The sequence below is a fragment of the Nicotiana tabacum genome, chromosome 3, assembly GCF_000715075.1.
Source record: "Nicotiana tabacum cultivar K326 chromosome 3, ASM71507v2, whole genome shotgun sequence".
Taxonomy (NCBI): Eukaryota; Viridiplantae; Streptophyta; class Magnoliopsida; order Solanales; family Solanaceae; genus Nicotiana; species Nicotiana tabacum.
The window spans coordinates 178,545,952-178,566,682 of record NC_134082.1 but is presented as its reverse complement, the minus strand read 5'-3'; the positions used below and the strand labels follow the sequence as shown (position 1 = coordinate 178,566,682).

General features: G+C 38.4%; 1 protein-coding gene across 1 annotated transcript; it reads right to left on the bottom strand.

Annotated features, from left to right (window-relative positions):
* Positions 1–312: 312 nt before the first annotated feature.
* LOC107790818 (trans-resveratrol di-O-methyltransferase-like) lies at positions 313–9,098 on the bottom strand. Its single transcript, XM_075247543.1, has 3 exons — positions 8,762–9,098; positions 3,346–3,788; positions 313–429 (listed from the first exon to the last, which is right to left on the bottom strand). The coding sequence occupies exons 1-3, from the start codon at positions 9,096–9,098 to the stop codon at positions 313–315; spliced, it is 897 nt and encodes a 298-aa protein (XP_075103644.1).
* Between the last annotated feature and the right edge of the window lie 11,633 nt (positions 9,099–20,731).

The following is a 20,731-nucleotide window of genomic DNA, read 5'->3' as shown; positions in this document are numbered from 1 at the left end:
TATAAAATATATATGGCATTTGCTATTCTTGTATTTTGATTAATTTGATAAGATCTTTGATTAAATTGTGAGGCTTGTCCTTCTCTGCATTTAATACTGCACGTATGTTCATCATAATTCTTACATACTTCGAGTTAATTAGCTTCAATAAGGGACCTTAGGCCAAAGACGGGGGTAATCTTGTAGCTCCTGAATCCAGCTTCAAGGAACAACTTTTCCCATTCTTTCTCAGTTCTCTCTCTTCCGGTGAGTAAAACCATCATCAATACATCAAAAATGAGCTTCAGTTCAGTCATGTCTTCTTCTTCTTCTCTATTCAGGACTAATAATGACCTTCCCTTTTCTTCCTTCATCTTTATCCTTGATAGCTTCTCTGCATCTCTTTAGCATCTTCACACAATCCTCATCACTCCAATTATGCATAACAATCTGCAAACAAACAAAAAAAAAACATATTTTCAATTTCAAGCATAGGATAAAATTTTTTAACTGTTTTGTTTGACATTGGTATGAGCAAGAAAGCAAGACGAGGAAACGAGAAGAGTGGGGATTCAAATCGGCTATTTTTTCGATTCTAACAAAAAAAATTAATAACCGAACTGAACTAAGGTTGTCCAATAGGACGGGACGACATTTAACCGGGACGATGGCTGATGGGCCTAAGTGGAACGGGATAAACGGGACCAAACGGTAGGCCCATCCCATCCGACTAAGTGGGCCTTTATTTTTTTTAAAAAAATAATTATTTAAGCATTAAATTTGGCAACGACTAGTTTTTTGACAATGACTGAGTTTTTAAAGCTTGCAAGAACTAATTTTTTTTGACTTATTTAATAAACTTAAAACTTAATAAATTATAAGAGCCTGTTTGGAAAGCCACCTTGGAAATAGATTTGGGTATAATTAGATGTACTTACACAGTTTGACATGTTTGTTTGGCCAAGTAATTACTTGGTCAGCATGAAATTGAGTGTAATTGGAGAGGTGTAATTACACTCTCTAATTCTCAAGGGGGAGGTGAGAATTGGTGGTAATTACACTGTGTAATTACAAGATTGCTTTTTAGTTTATTTTTTTATTTTATTTTAATTTATTTTCTTAAAAAAATTTATTTCTATTATTTTAATTTTTTAATTTTATTTTTAATTTTTAATTTCTTTTGAAATTTTAAAATATATTTTTCTTTGTACATTATTTATCTTTTATTTTTCTACCACTCTTGTGATTCAATGTAATTTCTTATTTTTTATTTTTTATTTATTTTATTGTTCTCTTTTTTGAAACTACATCTCCTAATATTAGAAATAATAGTCATTAAAAAACTTGGCATATAATGAGTGATGCAATTAAAGTTAAATTTTGTTGTTGAATTATAAACTTATTATGTTTCCTAATCTTAAGTTGTAGTGGAACTTATTATCTTTATGTTGGAATTTAACATATGTTAAACCTTTTTTTTTTTTTTAAATTTTGAAATTGTGTTATATTCATGGTTCCAATTTGCTTGTTTTAGTAGTATTGGCTCACATTGCATGTTGTTCATTTTTTTAGTTAGAATTAATAGATTAGTTTTGTCAAACATTTGAATAATGTTATGACATTATATTTATAAATATTAATTTATTTTATCAAACATGAATTCCATGATGTTCTTACAAGCCTTATATTTTTAGTTTTTGTAAGTATCTAAACTAAATATTATTAATCTAAAAAATATATATGTATTATTTTTATAATATTGGTTATAAATATATGATTACTAATTAACATATATTCACGAAAAAATATACATCTTACATACCAAATATAATATTATTTATACTTATAAAACTTTATAGACATATATTTATTATATTAACTTTTAATTTTTGATAATTATTTTATTTAAAATTTAATCTAACTGTGTAATTACACTTGTGCAACCAAACAGTAAATTTATAATTACACTGTAATTACATTATGACAAACAAAGAGGTTGTCGTAATTATACAACTATGTAATTACTAGGCTGTGTAATTACTACCCTAGTAATTACATCAATTCCAATTACATGGTGGCTTTCCAAACAGACCCTAAAGAAACTAAGTAAATAATTAAATATTCAAACAAAAGACTTGTAATAAAATATTTTAATAATTATAATAGAGTTGTAATTTATTTAATATAATTTCAAGCCCTAAAGTAACTAAGTAAGAGTGTAAGACAATCCATTCAAAAAATTCAAGGCTTAAAGCCTTTTATTTTATTAATAGAACTTTCAAATTTCACATACAAATACAATTCTTTTGAAAAGCACCTAATCTACGCAATAACCTTCTAGGAAAGGTTCTCACGAATTAAATATTGAAATTTGAAGAAATTGCTCAAAAATTTACTCCAAATACTTGAGAATTTAATTTGAAGCTTGAAAGTTGCTCCAAAAGTTTGCCTAAATACTTAAAACGTAGTTGATTGTGAGAAAATTGAGAGAATAAACTAAATAGATGTAAGAGATTTGAGAGAATTTTTGTGGGAAAAAATGAAAAAGAATTGGGGTATTTATAGTTAAAAATAGTGCCAAAGTGTAATTTTTTTTAGGGATTAAATTAAAAGTTTGGGGGGTAGGGGGTGTTTTTTTTTGGGGGGGGGAGGGGGGAGGGGGTCAAATATGGCCGTTTATAGCCGTTGGGAACGGCTAAATTTGCAAACAAGGTCGTTTCCCAACCTCTATTTCCAAAAAAAAAACACGGGGGATGAGACGGGATAAATGGAACGAAATAGGCAGCCCGTCCCACCTTGTGTACTGTTTAATATAAGCCCATCCCGTTTAGAACTAAGTGGGCCGGGATGGGATGGGGGCTCGGCCCGTTGGACAGCTGAACAGACCCTTCATAAGTATCACAAATTCACAATCAATGACCTATAACATTTAATACAGAAATTATGTAGTAATTGAAAGACTACATAATAAAGTATGAACAGTGAAGTGCAAAGGGAATTTCGTAAAAACTGAACATGGATTAACATTATGTCATTCTCACAAATGATGACCCACTCAAGATTACTCAGTAGTGACATATAGATCAAGTATAATATTTTATGTGAACTCTTTTTTTTTAGTCATCTCCAAAAAGTTTTATACAATTTAACTTTAAATTGCTCATTTTATCCTTAGTAGGAAGATTTACGGCTAAATATCTATTGTTTATTTTAGGTCACGGTGTCAATTATCTTTCTATCTTTATAACATCATACCCAGTCAACCACCATTACATAAATTGGACCACAAAGTACATGTCAACTTGTAAACAAAATAATAACAAAAGTTAGCATCTTCTTACCTTAAACAAAATGGCATCAGCAGACGGAATTGACTGAAACAATGTCACCTCCCACATATTTCAAATTTTCTGTCTCTGGCATGTTAGCAACAACATGAGGAAGGTCTAAAACAGTGCATTTTATATGACGAAATGCAGCCAAAATAGTCTTAGCAACAACACCAGTGCCTCCTCCAACATCAACCAAGGAATCCAGCTCTTCAAAAATTTGTTTGCAGTCCTTCACAACCAAACTCATCATTTGGGAATCACTAGCCATTGCTTCATTGAAAACTTTGTTGAATCTTGGATTTTGATCACAATATTCCCACATGGATGCACCTTGTGCTGTTTCAAATGGGGTGGTTTCAATTCTAAGAAACCAATCCCCTAAAGATTGCCATGGATTCACCATAACAGGATCAACCATTGCTCTAACAAAAGGTGACAAATTTGGGATTTCACTCTTCAGAAGCAGCTTAGAAGAAGCTGTAAGTGTTGCGGAAGCCAAATGTTATATAGTGTGAATAAGTCACAACTACTATACCAAAAATTATGACAGCCACCAAATAATAAATAAGACAATAAAGCAACAATAAAGGGAACATCAGAATTTACGAGGTTCGGCTAATTTTGCCTTCTCCTCGGACACAACCAATATTTTATTTCACTCCAAAAATACAAGTGAAATAATACTAAAGAGAGATATACAAATGCCTTAAACAGATGAGAAGGCAAATGAGAGGTGTTTTAAATCCTAAACATTAAGCCTTCTTTTATAGGGGGAAAATCCCCCCAACCATTCTTTTCCCACCGATGTGGGACAAAAGATTTCTGCCAAACTTAACAAATCTCCACCTTGGCAAAATTTCACATCTTCAATTTTCTCTCAATAACAAATTTTGGTTGTGTCTTCATCTTCAATCTTTAGTGTTTAACAATGTTGATCAAATCCAAACAATGTTGATAATTGATCGCAGTCACCACCTTAGTTAGCATATCAGCAGGATTCTCCGTAGTATGAATTTTCTTCACTGTGACTCCTCCTTCTTCTATGATTTCTCGTACGAAATGATACCGAACATCAATATGCTTCGTCGTTGCATGATAAACTTGGTTCTTCGCTAATTGAATAGCACTTTGACTATCACAAAAAATTGTGATACCTTTTTGTTCAACACCAAGCTCCTTTAGAAATCCTTGAAGCCAAATTGCCTCCTTCACAGCCTCTGTAATAGCCATATACTCTGCCTCTGTTGTAGACAAAGCAACTGTTGATTGCAAAGTAGTCTTCCAACTAACTGGTGCCTTTGCAAAAGTAAACACATAACCAGTAGTTGATCTTCGTTTGTCCAGATCACCAGCAAAATCTGAGTCACAATATCCAACTACAGACTGATTGTCTTCCTGCTCAAAAACTAACCCAACATCTACAGTATTATGAATATACCGTAGAATCCACTTCACAGCTTGCCAATGCTCCTTCCCTGGATTGTGCATATATCTGCTAATAACTCCAACAGCTTGTGAAATGTCAGGCCTTGTGCAAACCATTGCATACATCAAGCTACCAACAACATTTGCGTATGGTACCTTTGACATATACTCTCGTTCAGCTTCATCCATTGGCGACATAGTAGTACTTAGCTTAATATGGGGAGCAAGTGGAGTACTAACTGGCTTAGTCTTGTCATCTATGCCAAAACGTTGTAGTACTCTCTTCAAATATTCTTTCTGAGATAAACAGAGTTTCTTTGAACGTCTATCTCTAATTATCTCCATGCCAAGAATTTTCTTTGCCTCACCTAGATCCTTCATCTCGAACTCCTTTTTCAGTTGAATCTTCAACTTATCAATTCTTCCGAATTCTTGGAAGCTATCAACATATCATCAACATATAGGAGAAGATATACAAAGGAACCATCTTTTAGCTTGTGCAAATACACACAATGATCGTATTTGCTTCTCTTGTACCCTTGCCGCAACATAAACTCGTCAAATCGCTTGTACCATTGTCTAGAAGATTGTTTCAATCCGTACAACAATTTTTCATGTTTGCACACCATATTTTCTTTTCCAGCAACTTTGTATCCTTCTGGCTGAGTCATGTAGATTTTCTCCTCCAAGTTTCCATGTAAAAACGCAGTTTTTACATCCATCTGAACTAGTTCCAAATCCAATTGTGCTAGCAAAGCCAACATAATTCTAATGGAGGAATGTTTTACAACTGGAGAAAACACTTCATTGTAATCAATTCCCTCCTTTTGAGCATATCCTTTGGCCACCAATCTTGCTTTGTAGCGAACATCTACTTGGTTAGGAAATCCTTCCTTCTTTGCAAATACCCATTTGCACCCAATTGCTTTCTTTCCCTTCGGGAGATTAGCCAATCTCCATGTATGATTCTGATGAAGGGACCGTATTTCATCATTCATGGCAATCCTCCACTTATCTTCTTGTGAACTTTGGACAGCGTCTTTATAAGTGGTAGGAACATCATCAGCTACAATTGAGGTTGCACAAGCAACCGTCTCTATGAGATGAACAGGTTTCGTTATTGTTCTTTTTGGCCTGCTAGTTGCTATTGATTCAAGTTGTTGTTGAGGTTCCTGAGTTGGAATCTCCTCTACTGGCTCTTCTTCCAGAGGGTAATCTTCATTTGTTTCCTCCTCTGCTTCTTGTGTAGGAAAAATAAATTTTCCCTCAAACTCCACCTGCTTAGAAGCACCTTTATTTTGTTTGGTGTCTTCTGTTACCTTATTTACCATAGCAGATTCATCAAAGGTAACATCCCTGCTGAATATTACTTTCTTTGTCATAGGACACCATAAGCGATATCCTTTGACTCCAGAAGTAATTCCCATAAAAATAGCCTTCTTTGCCCTTGGATCCAATTTTGACTCCGTCACATGATAATATGCAGTTGAGCCAAACACGTGCAAAAAGTCATAATCTAAAGCAGGCTTTCCATACCATTTTTCAAATGGTGTCTTGCCATCAATAGCAGCAGATGGTAAGAGATTAATGAGGTGGCATGCATATGTAACTGCCTCAGCCCAAAATTCTTTGCCCAAGCCAGCATTGGACAACATACACCGTACCTTCTCCAGCAAGGTCCGGTTCATACGTTCAGCCACTCTATTCTGTTGTGGTGTATGTCTGACAGTTAAGTGTCGGACGATGCCATCATTTTGACAGACCTTATTGAAATGATCATTTTTGTATTCACCTCCATTGTCTGTGCGAATACACTTGATCCTCTTGCCTGTTTGATTCTCCACCATCGTCTTCCATTTGAGAAAAATTCCCAGCACTTCATCTTTGTTTTTCATTGTATACACCCACACTCTTCGAGAAAAATCATCAAAAAAGGTTACAAAATAGTGCTTCCCACCCAATAAAGGTGTTTTGGAAGGACCCCAAACATCAGAGTGTACATAATCCAAAATGCCTTTAGTATTATGGATCGCTGTACCAAATTTAACCCTTGTCTGTTTCCCTTTAACACAATGCTCACAAAACTCCAAGTTGCAAGCCTTTACTCCTTTTAACAATCCTTGATCTGATAGAGTTTTCAATGATTTTCCTCCAGCATGTCCCAAGCGCATGTGCCATAGCTTGGTTGCTTCTGCCTCTTTGTCGTCACTGGATGTCACTGTCGCTGTCCCAATAACTGTACTGCCACAATAGCGGTACATATTATTATTCTTCCGATTAGCCTTCATTACCACTAGTGCACCGGAGCATACTCTCATCACTCCATTTTCTGCAATGATTTTAAACCCTTTTGATTCCAGGGCTCCCACAGAGATGAGATTCTTCTTCAAATCCGGTACATATCGAACATCTGTTAATGTTCTGATCATTCCATCATGGCTCCTTAATCGTATTGAACCAATGCCATATGAGGTAAGAGGGCTGTTATCCACTGTGTGGACGACTCCATATTCTTCTTCTTGAAATTCCACTAACCAGTCCTTGTTGGGACACATATGATAGCTACAAGCCGAGTCCATCAACCATATGTCTGATGATGTTGATGACTCTGTTGTAACTAATGAGAAGTCTGAATCATCACAATCAGCTACATTTGAATCCATAATGGCCTTTCCATTGTTATGTTTGACCTTATTCTTCAACTTCGGACAGTCTTTCTTCCAGTGCCCTTTTTCTCGACAAAAGGCACATTCATCTTTGCTGGGTCTGGATCTTGACTTGGATCTTCCCTTCTTTGTCCTCGTTTGATTTTGAGGACGACCCCTCACAAATAGTGCTTCTCCTTCTCCGCCCTTCTGTTTTTCTCGCTTTCTTTATTCATAGCTGTACAAAGCCGAATAAACTTCTCTGAGAGAAATTTCGTCATTTCCATGGAGTAGAGTAGTTTCAAGGTGCTCGTACTCATCAGGAAGTGACGCCAACAACATTAAGGCCAAGTCACCATCATCATAAGTTGTATCCATATTTTGCAAATCTGTGACCAACTTATTGAAACTGGTGATATGTTCATTCATCGTGGTACCAGGAACATAGGTGAAGTGAAACAGTCTCTTCTTCATGTACAATTTATTTTGACTGTTTTTCTTCAAAAATTTATCCTCCAGTGCTTTCCATAATTTACTTGCAGAAGTTTCCTTTGTGTATGGATATTTCTGCTCTCTAGCAAGGTAGAATCGAATGGTACCGCAAGCAACACGGTTGAGAATCTTCCAATCTTCTTCTCCAATAACATCTGATTTCTTTTCTTCAATGGCCAGATCTAGCCCTTGTTGAAAAAGGACATCTAGAACCTCGCCTTGCCATATCCCAAAATGCCTGGACCCGTCAAAAATTTCTACCGCAAATTTTGCATTTGACACAATTCTTGTCATAAGCGAAGATGCCAATGATGACGTATTGTTGACACTTGATGTAGATTCTTCTTGTTTATTGTCTCCCATATTTGACACAAATATTATTTAATAGCTGACGACACAAATCAAGATTATTCCTTTCTGATGTAGAAGATCAGACTAAGCTGCAACCACAGAGCATACTCAGACAGAACCTTGACTCAGTTACCAAGATAAATCTTTTCTGATGTGGAAGATCAGACTATGCTGCAACCACAGAGCATACTTAGACAGTACCTTGGCTCTGATACCAATGGTTGCGGAAGCCAAATGTTATATAGTGTGAATAAGTCACAACTACTATACCAAAAATTATGACAGCCACCAAATAATAAATAAGACAATAAAGCAACAATAAAGGGAACACCAGAATTTACGAGGTTCGGCTAATTTTGCCTACTCCTCGGACACAACCAATATTTTATTTCACTCCAAAAATACAAGTGAAATAATACTAAAGAGAGAAATACAAATGCCTTAAACAGATGAGAAGGCAAATGAGAAGTATTTTAAATCCTAAACATTAAGCCTTCTTTTATAGGGGGAAAATCCCCCCAACCATTCTTTTCCCACCGATGTGGGACAAAAGATTTCTGCCAAACTTAACAGTAAGAACATAACCTTCTTGAGTTTCTGAGATTTCGTCAAGACTTTTAGTAGCGAAAAAGCCGGAGCGTACCAATAGGCGCATTAGTCGATAAATACCATTTGATTTTGCAGGTGGAAGTTTCAGCTCTGAAACTAACTCAGAGAGAGTCATTGGTTGCTTATGACTATGAATTATATCTGGTATGCCTATCTGAATAGCACAACGAAGAACCATGGAATTTACAAAATGGAAGGTATGCTTGTAGATATGAGCCTGAGCTCGGAATATTTCGCTAGCTGTTGGCACGTCACTGGCTTCCATATTGATCAGAATTTCCCTGCCTTTTTCTTTCGTAAATCGGTATTGATATGAACTAGCTATGATTTGTTACAAAGAAAGTTCAATGAAGATAAACTTGTGGGGTGGACAAAAATATAACCTGCATGACTTTAGTTGATATCCTTAGCACTTTATCTATTGATAGTGGACATAATGAAGACAACAAGCCGTATTTTAGCCTATCTATATCTCTCTCTCTATATATAATATATAACTATATTACAGGGCCTTCCACTAATGGAGTTGATAGAATATAAGGGTCCACCAAACTCTATAGAGAACCAGATTCTCTATCAGGTTCAATAGAACATGCGCACACTACAGTAAATAAATGATAAGAGGAATTTTACGTGAAAAATTCCTAGCTCAACGGGATTAAAAACCACGACCTACCCTTGTAGGATTTCAACTTCACTACTGAGCAACTTTTAGATTACAACATATGCAACCTAGAAATTAACCTCCTATTCCCTCACTAACTTGTAACACACCTATTGCAAGACACTTTGTAATACTTCTATTACAAAGATTTTACCACTCGACTAACTCTAGCCAAGACTCAAATACAAATGTTTAAGATTTACAAAGGGTTTCCTACACACTGATTCTTAGTAAGCTAAAGTAGGAATTACAAGTAAGAATATTAACAAAGTTACAACTCAACTAAGGACATACAATAACTTGATGTGGGAACTGGTCCGTAGTTGTTTTGTTCTTTGTTCTTGAAGCACTTGAGAGTTGCTTGCTGGATGATCACATGAGAGCTTGAGTGAAATGTCTAAGTGTTTAAGTGATTGTTTTACCTTCCTTGATGTTAATAATACATGAGTGACATCACTTATAATGATGCAAGCAAGGTAGGTAAAAAGCCTTCCACAGAAAGTTGACTGCTGCACTGTTCATGTACTGTAGCGTGTGCAGGTAGCAACTTTCCAATTGGAGAGTTGACTTTGTACAGTCATCTCGGGAACTGGTAGGGACTCGTTCCCTCAGCTGTTCCTTCGACTCTGAAGAGTTGAGCCATATCCCAAACTGGATCCCAACCTGGAACCTTGTGATCTTAAGGTCTTGAGAATGTTTAACAAGTTCCTTATCTGATTCTTAATAGTAAGTTTGTTAGATCATCAAAGCATAAAACAAAGTACTTATGAAAAAGATACTTGTAACCTATCCATTTTTCCCTTTTTGATGATGACAAACTCATAATTGAAAATCCCATAAAGAGCCACATAGAACCAGACAGCAAACCAGAAAGAGCTTAAGTTTCCCCCTGAATCTATCGTTCCCCCCTTAATCAGTGCACATCACGGAACCTCAAAGAGTTCCCCCTGAATCTGTATTTCCCCCTTAATCAGTGCAGATCATAAATGCAAATATTCTTCCCCCTTTTGGCATCATAAAAAAAGTAGTAACATGTATTTAAGTAAGAAGGAAGTCTAGCTTTAAGTTAGCTCATGCCACTTATGTGCACACAGTCATGACCAAAAAGAGAGCATAAAAGCAAGGTTTAAACAACAAAAAGGGAAAAGCTTGCATTAACATAATTTGGATTTTAAAGCAGGAGCATAGTCAATATTACTAACACATCCACAATTTAGAAAAATCAACAAAAATACCACAAATTATCATCATAAGAACTGACACTGAGGGACTTGACCACAAACTGGATTATAGACTTGACACGGAGGGGACAATATTTAAGGATCACTGGAAGGAGAAGTCTTGGAGGCTGAGGCAATGGTTTGGAGGACTAAATTCATTCGAGAATTTGTTGACATTTTCTCATTGAGTTGTCTCTCTTTCAGGTCCTCCACTTATTTCTTGTGCTCAGCGTTCTTCTTTGTCAGACGAGCAACCTCTTCACTTTGAGAGCTACAGGAACTAGGTGCCTTTTGCAGCTGACTTAACTGAGTCTCAAGGATAGCATTCCTTGCTTTCAATTGCCTTATCTCAGCAGTAGCACTGTTTGGGCATTTATCAACTGAGATATGGTAGAAGTGCTTCCAACCCCTCCAACTTTCTCTATACACTCACATTCTTCAAGAGTGACATTTGAAATAGTTTGCTTCTTAGTGCCCACTTTAGCTGGTCCGAGAGGAACCTTGAAGTGCTCAAAGACCTTGGTGAGAAAGAACCCACATGGCAGCCCATGATTACCATCTTTAAATTCTGTCACTTTATTCATGTGCTCTATCATAATCCCAGGCAAATTGATAGTAGTGAAGTTATCTAGTGCTTCCATGAGGACCAGGTCTACACGAGAAGTGATAAATCTTCTCTCAGCTCGAGGCAGCAATACTTTGTTCACCATCTCAAATAGCAGTTGGTATATAGGAAGGAGGACCTTCTTCCGAACTTGTACCCCCTGCTGAACTGCTTTGTCCTTTAAGATTGTGTTTCTGAAGTTTTGAGTACAAGCTCCCTGAATACTAGACATCCCTTCAGCAGGCACACCAAGAATACATCCCAACAAGGCAGAGTCCATTACCATATCAACTCTATTCATCAAGGCACAAATGTGATCATTCTCAACCTTGAACAAGTCGGCATAAAAACGTTTAACTTCCTCCTCATATACCTTAGCAGCATCACTTGTGAACAAGTGGATCCATTGTTGGAACTTACAAATATCAACCAACTATCTTATATCAGCTTCCTCCAAGACATTAGGGGCAAATGTGCGACCCCAAAGCACCTTTTGACTTCTAAATCTCTCTTTCCCCACACTCCCTAGACTTCTCATTTGTGTCTAACAACATGTCAATGATAAGGACCTTCCCTTTTCTTCCCTCTTTGATCTGCGCAATAGCTTCTTGCATGTCTTCAGTAGCTCGACACAATCCTCATCTCTTCAACTGTGCAATACATGCTGCAAAATCAACATAACATTTATGTGCAATCGTATCGACTTGACTTAATTTGCACAAGTTTTCCGCCAATTTCAAAATATGGTTAATTAGATACTCGAATGTTGACAAAAGAATTATGTATATAACTTGTTGAATCATTGTAATAATTGAATCATCTAGTATAGTGACAAAGGCGGTCTCAAAATAAATTGCTTTAAATTGTAGGTTTGAATCTAGTATAGTCTTAATTATTTTTATTCTCTTGTTTGAATTTTGTCTACACCAAAGATTAAAAGGTTGTGCATGGGATATAGTTTAATAAATGGAGGAAGTATGAGAATAAAAGTTCTTGTGCATATACCTTAAGCAAAATTACGGCAGCATGAAGAATAGAATTATAACGACCCGATCGGTCATTTTGAACACTAGCGTATCGTTTGGAAGTTTGAGGCCATGAGTAGCTTCACTTCAGGTATTATGACTTGTACGTATGTCCGAAATTAAATTTTGGGAAGATCGGAGTTAATTTGGAAAGAAAATTCTCATTTCGGAAGCTTTAAGTTAGAAAATTGACTAAGGTATGATTTTTGATTAAAAGCCTCAGAATCGGGATTTGAAGGTTCCAACAGGTTCGTATGATGATTTTTGACTTGTTCGTATGTACGGATCGGATTTTGGATGATCCGAGAGCGTTTTGGAGCCTATTATGGAAGTTGGCATTTTGAAAGAATTTCATAAATTTGGGTTGAAGTGCATTTCAATGTTATCGATGTCCGTTTAGACTTATGAGTTTGGAAATAGCTCTGTATGGTGATTCTGGTATTGAGAGCGCGTCCGGATGTAGATTCGGAGGTCTGTAGGACATTTTGGGGTTACTTGGCGAAAGTTAGAAATTTGAAGGTTTTTGAGAAGTTTGACCGAAAGTGGACTTCTTGATATCAGGGCCGGATTCCAATTCCGGAAGTTGGAGTAGGTGCGTAATATCGAATGTGACTTGTGCGCAAAATTTGAGGTTAATCAAACGTGATTTGATAGGTTTCGGCATCGAATGTAGAAGTTTGAAGTTCTAAAGTTCCTTAAGCTTGAATTGGGGTGCAATTCATGATTTCGATGTTGCTTGATGTGATTTGAGGCCTCGAGCAAGTTCATGCATTGTTTTGGGACAGGTTGGTGTGATTGGACGGGGTCCCGGGAGCCTGGGGTGTGTTTTAGATCATTTTGGGCTACTTCGGATGCTAATTTTCTGATGTCTTGTGTTGGTCTTCGCATTGGCGAGGATCCTCTCACGTTCGTAAAGAAGGATTTGGCTTCTGGTATTTTGTTCTTTACGTTCGCGAAGAAGGAAATCTCTGTTGCACAGGTCTGACTTCGGAGGCTCATATCTCGCAATTTATAAGGAATTAGAAGATGATCCAAAAAAAAAATTATATTCCTTTGTGCCTAGTTTTCAGAAAGGCAAGTCATTTAGCATTTGGATTTGTGTACAAAAAGTTATGGCTAGTATACTACAGGTTGTCCGGGAAGATGAAGAAGAAATTTGTGTTGCGCAAGGCTGACTTCGACAGCTTATATCGACAAATATATAAGGAATTAGGAGATGACCAAAACATGAAAGTTGTAGATCTTGGTGTCTAGTTTCAGAAAGTTAAATCATTTGTCATTTGTAGTTTTGTACAAAGTATTATAACAATTATACTAGAGGCTATTTGAGAAAAGTTTGGAAATCGCTTTTGATAATTTTGTTCATCGCGAACGCGATGGGAGGTATAAGTTTGCAAAAATGGGTTTGGCTCATCTCATCTAATTTCCTCCATGGGAGATGACTTAGGAGGAATTTTGGAGCTTCGTCTTCATCATCTATGTCAAGGTAAGTGATTCTCACCTATTTCAAGTTAAATTCATGGATTATATATAGATTTTAACATGGAAATTCATGGAAAATTAATAGGAATTTTGTGTTTATTTTGACCACGAATTTGGGCATGGAATTGAGAATAAAGTATATATTTGAGTTCGTGATGTTATGGATAATGTTTATCTTAGAAAATTTTCAGAATCCGGGCTTGTGTGCCCGAGGGTTGATTTTATCGACTTTTCGAACGGAGTTGGAAATTATTGCAAATTGGATTTTAATAACTATTGGAGTATATATTTATGGATTTGCACATTTATTGTCTAATTTTGGAGCGTTAGGCATCGGTTTGAGTTGTTGGAAAGGCTTGGGAGCCGGCTATGGAACTTCGGAGCAAGGTAAGTCTCTTTTCTACCCTTGTAAGAGGGAATTAACTCCATAGGTGAATTGAAATAGTATGTGCTTCTAACTGTGGGGGCTACGTGATAACTAGGGATTCTAGCCTATTCCATGCTCCTTGTTGCTTAGGTTTTGGATTAAAAGTGTGTACAAGTATTCCCAAAAGCTAACTTATTATGATTTTTTGCAGTGTATGGTCAAAAAGAGACAAGAAAGTCATAACCGGCTCATAAAGGAGTGAAACCTCCACAAGTTCAAAACTGAGTCAAAAAGGCACTGACAGCGAAGAAATAGTAGCGGACGCGGAGGGTCCACCGTTGAGGCGGTCTTAACTACACTCTAAGCAGTATTAAGTTTCAGAGAATCATTTTTTGAGCTTAACAGTCACTGCTGCCCACGGTGAAATTGCACGGCAGCGATATCATTTGACGCGACCGCAGTCCAATTCTCACCCTCAGCGAAATTAAGAATCAAAGAACTATAGTTTGGAGCTCAAATTGAAAGGCGCGGTCCGCGAACATATTTTGCGGCCGCAGTTGAAGGAGCACTGATGCGGTTGATTTTTCGCTCCCAGCGGACTCAAGTTCAGATCCAACTCAAAAGAGAATAAACGCGGTCCGCGCTTGCTTTTGCACAGACGCGGTAATTCTAGCACTGAGGCGACCTGTTTTCTGCTGTCAGCGGAATATCTGTAGGGGCAAATTTTGTTCGAAAAATTTAGCTGTGTATAAATAGTTCTTTTTCAGATTTTTAGGGTATCTGTTGTTTTGTGGAGCACGTGAACAACCATTTTTTGCTTTTTATAGTAATTTTAGAACATCTTTAGCAATTAATCTTATATTTTACTCTTGTAATTACTTTTTATGTATTATATTTCATCTCCATCTTTGATTTCTTTTTTGATTATGAGTAGCTAAATCCATTAGCTAGGATTGTGACCCAACCCTAGTGTGGCTATTTAATGGGTCTTCAATTTTAGGGCTTAAATGTTTATGGGTTAATGATATTTAGCTTGATTCATGCTTTAATTGTTGAATTGGTGGTTGCAAACACTGATTTGTGCCTTTTTGACTTAGGCTCTTATTAAGAAAGAGAGAGTAAGTCTAGAAAATTCAGGCTAACAAGTAATTGGGGTGCATTCAAGAGATTGATAGCCCCAAATAAAGGATTAAACCTAGAGATAGTAATACCCGACTTGAGCCAATTTTCTTGCATTATTTAAACACCCAATTGGGCTTGTGAAAGCCAATTAGGGGAAACTCACTCAAACTACCGAGAGGTATAGAGTGAGTAATTATGTGCAATAGTTATATCATGATCCCAATTACAACAAGTTTGCCCTAAGTTTTAGTGTGATGACACTTGACCCAAGAGGTCATCACTTGTTCTTAAATGAAATTCTGCATTTTGAGGCCTTAAAAACCTCTTTTAGCATCACCTCGATTTGTGTGAACAGTCTGAGCGCGTAGCCGGAAAGCTTATATGCGAAAATCTGTGAAAATGATAAATTTTGACTATAAAAATGAATTAATTTGACTTCGGTCAACGTTTCGGGTAAATGGATCCGGACCCGAACCCGTGATTTGACGATGCCGGAGGGTCCGTAGGAAAATATGGTACTTGGGCATATGCCCGGAATCGAATTCCGAGGTCCCAAGCCCGAGAAATGAATTTTTGAAGAAAATTGTTTTCTGAAATTATTTAAAGGAATTGGAAATGAATTTTGATTAGAACATATTGGTATTGGGCCCGTATTTTGGTTCCGGCACCCGGTACAGGTCTTATATGTGATTTAAGATAATTTTGTGAAGTTTGGTAAGAAATGGAATCCGTTTGACGGGATTCGGACCTTAAAAGCTAAACTTGATGTTTTAAGAAGTTTTGAAATAATTCATTGATTTTGAGGTTTAATTCGATGTTAATGATGTTATTTTAGTGATTTTATCACCCGGATAAGTTCATATGATGTTCTTGAGTTAGTATGTATGTTTGGTTTAGATCCCCAAGGGCTCGGGTGAGTTTCGGATGTGTTTCGCTAGGTTTTAAACTCTTAAAAAGTTTAATGTTTTCAGTTGCTGGTATTCTGGTATTTTCGTCTTCGTGTTCGGGGGAGGACCCTCGTGAACACGATGAGTTAATAGTGCTGAAGGAAAATTTCCTTCTACGCGAACGCAAAGCTTTAGGGGGTCTACCCTTCGTGAACGTGGTCCTGGTATCGCGAACGCGAAGGCTTGTGGCCTGGTCAGGGGGAAGGGGTATTATAACTACGCGAACGCGACCACTAGGGCATGAATGCGAAGGCTCGAGGAGTTACTTATCCACGAACGTGAGCCGATTATCGCGAACGCAAAGGTCTGTCAGGCCTAACGCATCGCGAATGCGTTGAGCTTATCGTGAACGCGAAGACCAATTTCGTCCAGTTATTTTAAAAGTCTAGAAACAGAATGCATTACGGGATTTAACACATTTTTCACAAACTTCTTCTTCTCCACACCTCTTGGGCGATTTTTCTGAAGAACTTCTTCACCATAACCTCTTGGGTAAGTAATCTTTGACTTGTTTTCTTCCATTTTTATCAACACCAACTAGATTTTAGGCCTAAAACATGAGATTAAGGGTAGAAAATTAGGGATTTGGGTAGAGTTAGGGCTTTTTAATTATTTGGGAATTTGACCTCATTTTGGGGTCGGATTTCAAAACAAATTATATATTCGGGCTCGTGGGTGAATGAGTGATCGGGTTTTGGTCCGAACCTCGTGTTTTGACCAAGCGGGCCCGGGGTTGATTTTTGACTTTTTGGGAAGAATGAAGGGAAAGATATAGTTAAGCATTGGAATTGGATTGATTAGCATTTATTGATGTTATTAAGTCAATTATGTCTAGATACAATTGATTTGGAGCCGAATTCAAAAGAAAATGCGGTGTTTGAGGCTTGAGTTGGCAATGGAAGTCTGAGGTAAGTGTTTGGTCTAACCTTAGCTTAAGGGATTAGGAGTTGTGTCTTATTTGCTACATGTTAATTATGGAGTACGATGTATAGGCATGGTGACGAGTATCTATATGTTGGTGTCAAGCATTCCCGTGAGTCTTGTATTATAAGTGTTATGACTCCGTTGTAGTTTATTGCAGTTCATATGTTATTATCACCATTGTTCCCTTGCCGGGATGTTTGTTTGATATTAATGATCCCTTGTCGTGATGTTTGTTTTGATAGTATTTTTCCCTTGCCGGGATGTTATTGAAATATCATTGTTCCCTTGTCGGGTAGTTGTTATATTGTTCTTGTTCCCTTACCGGGATTCCTTTGATTTTTGTTGGCTTGTAATTGGGTGCGGGTGGTACGCTCACCACAAGATATAATGAAATTGAAGCGGGTGGTATGCCTACAACAAGATATAATGAAATGGAAGCAGGTGGTACGCCTACCACAAGATATAATGAAATGGGAGCGGGTGGTACGCCTACCACGAGATAAATGAAATGGGAGCTGGTGGTACGCCTACCACGAGGTAAATGAAGTGGGAGTGGGTGGCACACCTGCCACGAGATACATGAAATGGGAGCGGGTGGCACGCCTGCCACGAGACACAGGAAATGGGATCGGGTTGCACGCCTACAACAAGATGTGAAAAGAAAGTGAAATCTGCCTTCTTTATTCTTGTTAGTGGTTGATTTTGACTCCTTTATAATTCTCTTGATATTCTGTTTTACCCGTTATTCCCCGAAGCATGTTTCCCCCTCCTATCTTTATTTGTTTATTTCTGTATTTCTTTTGCGTTATATATATATTTTAACTGCACAGGTTTATTTGGTAGTGTGGTCCTAGCCTTGTCACTACTTCGTCGGAATTAGGCTGCACACTTACCGGCACATGGGGTCGGTTGTGCTGATACTACACTCTGCACATGTGCATATCCCGGAGCAATTTTTGGACGGTAGATTTGGGTGGCTACCTTCAGTCTACACGGAGATCCAAGGTAGACCTGCAGGTGTCCGCAGGCCCTGGCGTCTCCTCTATCCTTTATTTCCTGTTTCATTTTTTTGATTCGGAAATAGTGTATCTTTATTTTCAGACTTTATATATAGCACTCTTAGACCGTCTGTGGTACTGTGACACCAGTTCTGGGTGATTAAGGCTTAAACAATTGTATTAGATTTATATTTCAGATATTTTATCGCTTTTCTTCCACTTATTCTAAATTTCCGTTGTTCACACGTTATTGTTTTATAAATGTCAAAGTGTATAAAATGGGTAAAAAGGGTAATTTGTTCAATAATTGGCTTGCCTAACTCACATCAGTAGGCACCATCATGACTCCCGAGGGTGGAAAATCCAGGTCGTGACAAGTTGGTATCAGAGCTCTAGGTTGAATGGGTCTCACAGTTCACAGACAAGCTTAGTAGAGTCTGAGGGATCGGTACGGAGACGTTTGTATTTATCCCCCAAAGGCTATAGAGTTAGGAAAAAATTCACATTTATTCTTTCCTGTCATGCGGTTTGGTTTCTCAATGCTAATTGAATTTCTCCTCTATTCTTTCGCAGATGGTGAGAACACTCGCTTCCTCATCCACTGACCAGCAGCCTGAGCCCACAGCAGTAGCTCCCACGAGGGGCAGAGAGCGAGGCCGGGGCCATGCTAGAGGCCGAGGTAGGGGTAGAGCTCAGTCGAAAGCAGCAGCACCAGTGGCAAAGCCTTAGGTTGACTTTGCTGATGAGGTTCTAGCCCAGATAGTTCCACTGGGCCCAGCTCAAGTCCAAGATGGGTTTATTGCTACCCCAGTACTCCTGGATGCTCTGGTCCGCCTAGTGGGCCTTATGGAGAGTGTCACCCGGGCAGACTTGCTTTTTATATCACCAATCGTCTCTTAGGCTGGAGGAGGAGCTCAGAATCCTGCTACTCGCACTCCGGAGCACGTAGCTCCCCAGTTCCAGACTCCAGTAGTTCATCCAGTTGGGGCAGTTTAGTCGGGTGTAGTTGCTCCAACTAGTGATGGAGCGGCTATGTCTGCCGATACTTTGTGGAGGTTGGATAGGTTCACCAAGCTCTTCACTACTACTTTCAGCGGTGCTTCTTCTGAGGATCCCCAAGATTTTCTATATAGCTTTCACGGGGATCTCAGGAACATGGGTATTGTTGAGACCAATGGGGTCGATTTTGCTTCTTTTCGCCTGTCTGGATCCACCAAGACTTGCTGGAGGGATTAATGTTTGGCTAGACTAGCCGGATCACCAGCTTTGACTTGGGAGCAGTTCACTCAGCTATTTCTGGATATATTTCTCCCCATCACGCAGAGAGAGGCCTATCGGAGGTAGTTTGAGCGTCTCTGATAGGGTTCTATGACTGTTACCCAATATGAGACCACATTCATCAACTTGGCTCGTCATGATCTTATCATACTTTCCACCGAGAGAGAGAGGGTAAGGAGGTTCATTGACAAACTTATTCAACCGATTCGTCTTCAGATGGCTAGGGAGACTAGCAGTGAGATATCTTTCTAGGAGGCGACCAATGTGGCCAGGAGAGTTGAGATTGTTCTTTCACAAGGAGGTAGTCATGGGTCGAACAAGAGGCCTTGTCATTCAGGTAAATTTAGTGGTACCTCGTCTGGAGGTAGGGATTCATATGGTAAGGGCCATCATCTCAGTCCTTTTCAGTCAGCACTTCAGGTTTCTCACGGTGCTTCAGGTGGCCGTGATTCTCAAATATAGTATTCTGATCAGCAGTCCTACAATGCACCATCAACTCCTATCATTGCACCGCCACTTTAAAGTTTCCAAGGTCGTCAGCCCCAGCAGCCGAGGGCTTATTTTACTTGTGGCGACACGAGGCACATTGCTAGGTATTGCCCTCGAGCACCGATTAGCTCTCAACATCAGGGTTCCCGTGCCATGGTTCAGGCACCAGGTGTTCCACAGACCGCCCAGCCAGCTAGAGGTGGGGGTAAAGGTGCTAGAGGTGGAGGTAGAGGTATTAGAGGTGGAGCTCAGGCCGCTAGAGGTGGATGCCAGCCAGCAGCAGGCTGTCCAAGAGATGTAGCTCAGGGTGGTAGGGCCCAACCCCAATGTTATGCTCTTCTATCCATGCCCAAGGCTGAGGCTTCAGATGCAGTTATTACAGGTACGGTTCTGATTTGTGATAGAGATGCTTCAGTGTTATTTGATCCATGGTCTACGTACTCGTATATGTCATCCTATTTTGCACCGTATCTGGTTATGCCTAGTGATTCTTTGAGTGATCCTATTTATGTGTCTACATCGGTGGGTAATTCTATTGTGGTAGATCGAGTCCATCGCTCTTGAATAGTCGTGATTGGGGTTCTTGAAATGCATGTAGATTTGTTACTTCTGGATATGGTCGATTTTGATGTCATATTAGGGATGGACTGGTTATCTCCTTACCACGCTATCTTGGACTATCATGCCAAGACTGTGACTTTAGCCTTCCCGGTTTGCCTTGTTTAGAGTAGAGAGGGACTCCTTGTCATTCTACCCATAATGTTATTTCTTATGTGAA

Bases quoted from the DNA above. Each gene is read 5' to 3' on its own strand.
- LOC107790818 (XM_075247543.1), bottom strand. From the start codon at position 9,098: ATGGAAGCCAGTGACGTGCCAACAGCTAGCGAAATATTCCGAGCTCAG. The intron at 3,789-8,761 runs GTGGGAAAAGAA...CAACACTTACAG, and splicing joins AAATCTTTTGTCCCACATCG to CTTCTTCTAAGCTGCTTCTG. The intron at 430-3,345 runs GTCTGCTGATGC...GTTTGTTTGCAG, and splicing joins ACATTGTTTCAGTCAATTCC to ATTGTTATGCATAATTGGAG.